General features: G+C 32.9%; 1 protein-coding gene across 1 annotated transcript; it reads left to right on the top strand.

Annotated features, from left to right (window-relative positions):
* The first annotated feature begins 468 nt into the window (after window positions 1-468).
* LOC109443848 (olfactory receptor 9S13-like) lies at window positions 469-1,404 on the top strand. Its single transcript, XM_019724694.3, has one exon. The coding sequence runs from the start codon at window positions 469-471 to the stop codon at window positions 1,402-1,404; it is 936 nt and encodes a 311-aa protein (XP_019580253.3).
* The last annotated feature ends 1,514 nt before the right edge of the window (window positions 1,405-2,918 follow it).

Consider the following 2,918-nt stretch of genomic DNA (forward strand, 5'->3'; position numbering starts at 1 on the left):
TGATCATTAAGAAATAAAATGAGGCCATCAACTGGACAAATTTGCACTCCAAGTATAATCTTTAATGGATTATAATGTCTGTGAGAAATATCTTCCACTAAAGGAGACAACTTTTAATGCCAATAAACTGATAATAAATCAAGAAAGAAAAAATAGAAGCTCTTGTTTCCAGACATTTTCCTAGAATCTTCATTTCCCCAAAGCACACTTCCTCTAAGGCAAATCTACATTATTTGCAAATAAGTGTATCTAAAAAGGCTAACCAATCAGATTGAACTCTTCACTAGGAGGACTTTTTTAAAATGGTAATTTATTATGTTCATTGGTGATTTGTAAAATATTGGGAACAATATGATATGAAACAATTTTTTTATGTGCTGGTTTGTAGTTATTTTTACTAAAACAGGTATTCTGGTCACTCATTTCTGTCATTTTTACCATCTCTTCAGTTCCACTTATGTCTCAGCTATGAAGAATGAGCTTAATGGGAATTACTCAGAGGTAACTGAGTTTATTCTGTTGGGGTTCAGAACCCATCCAAAGCTACAGGGCCTCTTATTCCTAGTATTCTCGCTGATCTACATGGTCACTGTGGTGGGAAATGTCAGCATGATAATTGTCATCAAGATGGACTCCAGACTTCAAACACCGATGTATTTCTTTCTTAGAAACTTGTCCTATTTAGATCTCTGCTACTCCACAGTCATTGCCCCCAAAACTTTAGCCGATTTCTTGTCACATGAAAAGAAAATTTCTTACAATGGCTGTGCAGCCCAGTTTTTCTTCTTTGCCCTGTTTGTCACAACTGAAGGCTTTCTTCTGGCTGTCATGGCATTGGATCGATTCTCGGCCATTTGCTCCCCTTTCCTTTACCCTGTGCACATGTCCCAGAAAGTCTGTGTTCAGTTGGTAACTGGGTCCTATATCTGTGGAGGCATCAACTCCATAGTCCAAACAGGTTTCACCTTTAGTTTGCGTTTCTGTGGAGAAAACAGATTGGACCACTTTTTCTGTGATGTCCCAGCCTTAATCAAGATCTCATGTGTTGACACTTTTGTAAATGAGATTGTACTGTTCATTCTCTCTGCTCTTATCATCATCACCACCACAACTGTCATTCTGGTTTCCTATGCTTATATCCTCGCCACTGTCCTAAAGATCCCCTCGACCCGAGGCAGGAGTAAGACCTTCTCCACCTGTGGCTCCCATATAGCAGTGGTGAGTTTATTCTACGGGACTGTGTTCTTCATGTATGCCCAACCCGGGGCCATCTCCTCACCAGAGCAAAACAAGCTTGTAGCTGTGTTCTACACACTTGTAATACCAATGCTAAATCCTCTAATATATAGTCTGAGAAACAGAGATGTGAAAGATGCTGTGAAAAGAATATTATGCAGGAAATGATTCACTGATATTTGAAAAGCCATTATACAGTGGACAAATTTTGTATTCTAAGGGTCCTAGTTATTCTTGTTCTTGTAAAAATGTTATATCAAAGATATTTGTATATATGGCAACAAATATTTTTCTGTTTTACAAAGTGTTTCTAATAATATAGGTCTATATGCACCATTATTTTATTTGCTTATAAGATATAAAAGCATGTATGTTCTCAATTTATAATGTGGTAATACTTTTTGTATTTCAATTTTATTTTGATTAAGAAGCAAATGTTAAGAGCTGTTACTATACAATAATTAAAATAATATTGTTCTGTGTGAACTATTCTTTAAGTTTTTTATTTTACAAAGCAACTAAACTGATATTTGTTTGGAAAAGATAATAGCCCCATTGTGTAGGTGGCAAACAGAATGCTAATAGAACATTTTCAAGTAAAAAGCCTGTTCTTTTCCAAAGATCCAGGTTTATATTCTGAAGAGTATCATTCTTAGAGTTACTACTCCATAAAAAAAGAAACCTGCAATGTATTATTTAAGAAATAATTATTCACATGGAAAATGTGTGTCAATAACATTCTACTAATATTTTTCTTCATTTTCTTCTTAAAATAAAATGATATATTTTATAATAAAAGTTAATGCATAAGAGATAGGTACTATATGCCATATATCATTTTTATCATCATTTTCAAATGAGGAAACTGGGAGACTAAGTAACTTGGTGTATAAAGTACTCATATATTTCCTTACTCCTCAAATCAGACTTATAGTGGAGGTAACATTATATATATATTATATGCATAATTTAAATTAATATTTTTTATAAGTATAGAAATTGTACCTTAGAAGAATTAAGTAATGTGCTTAATTACACATTGCCAATAAACAAGGGCCAAGGCTGGAACATAGAACTTTTTGACTCTAAAGCCATTGAGGTAAAGACTATGTGTCAGTGGCCCAGAGAAAGTTTTGTCTTCCATAAGCTTTAATATTGTAAAGGTATTTGTTAACTCAAATATATTAATAATTTTCAAATCTCTGTAATATCATTAACTTTTTGTTTTCTGATATATCATAAAGTGAATGTGTTAAAGTATTGTTTGTGTTTCTTTGGTAATTTTCTCATATAATAATGTTGATTTATTATATAATGTATGACATTTAGTTACATGTTTTATTAATATAGATGCATTTCTTTGTTTTAAGTGCATTATCATGAATTCCTCTTTATTTAATGTCAACATAGTACATGGTTTGTTTAAAAATTTTTATCTGGTGTGTCTTAGTAAAACTTTGACTTTTAATGTTCTGTATATTAAAATTTATTGGGGTGAGAATGGTAAAAGAAAACTAGATAGGTTTCAAGTGCACAATTCCATAATACATCTATATATTACATTGTGTGTTCACCACCCAGAGTCAATTCTCCTTCTATCACCATATATTTGACCCCTCTACCTTCTTCTACCATCCCCCCTCCTCTATTATCCTTTGGTAACAACTAAACTATTGTCTGTG

This window comes from Rhinolophus sinicus, chromosome 1, assembly GCF_057876585.1.
Source record: "Rhinolophus sinicus isolate RSI-liver-muscle chromosome 1, RSI-T2T, whole genome shotgun sequence".
Taxonomy (NCBI): Eukaryota; Metazoa; Chordata; class Mammalia; order Chiroptera; family Rhinolophidae; genus Rhinolophus; species Rhinolophus sinicus.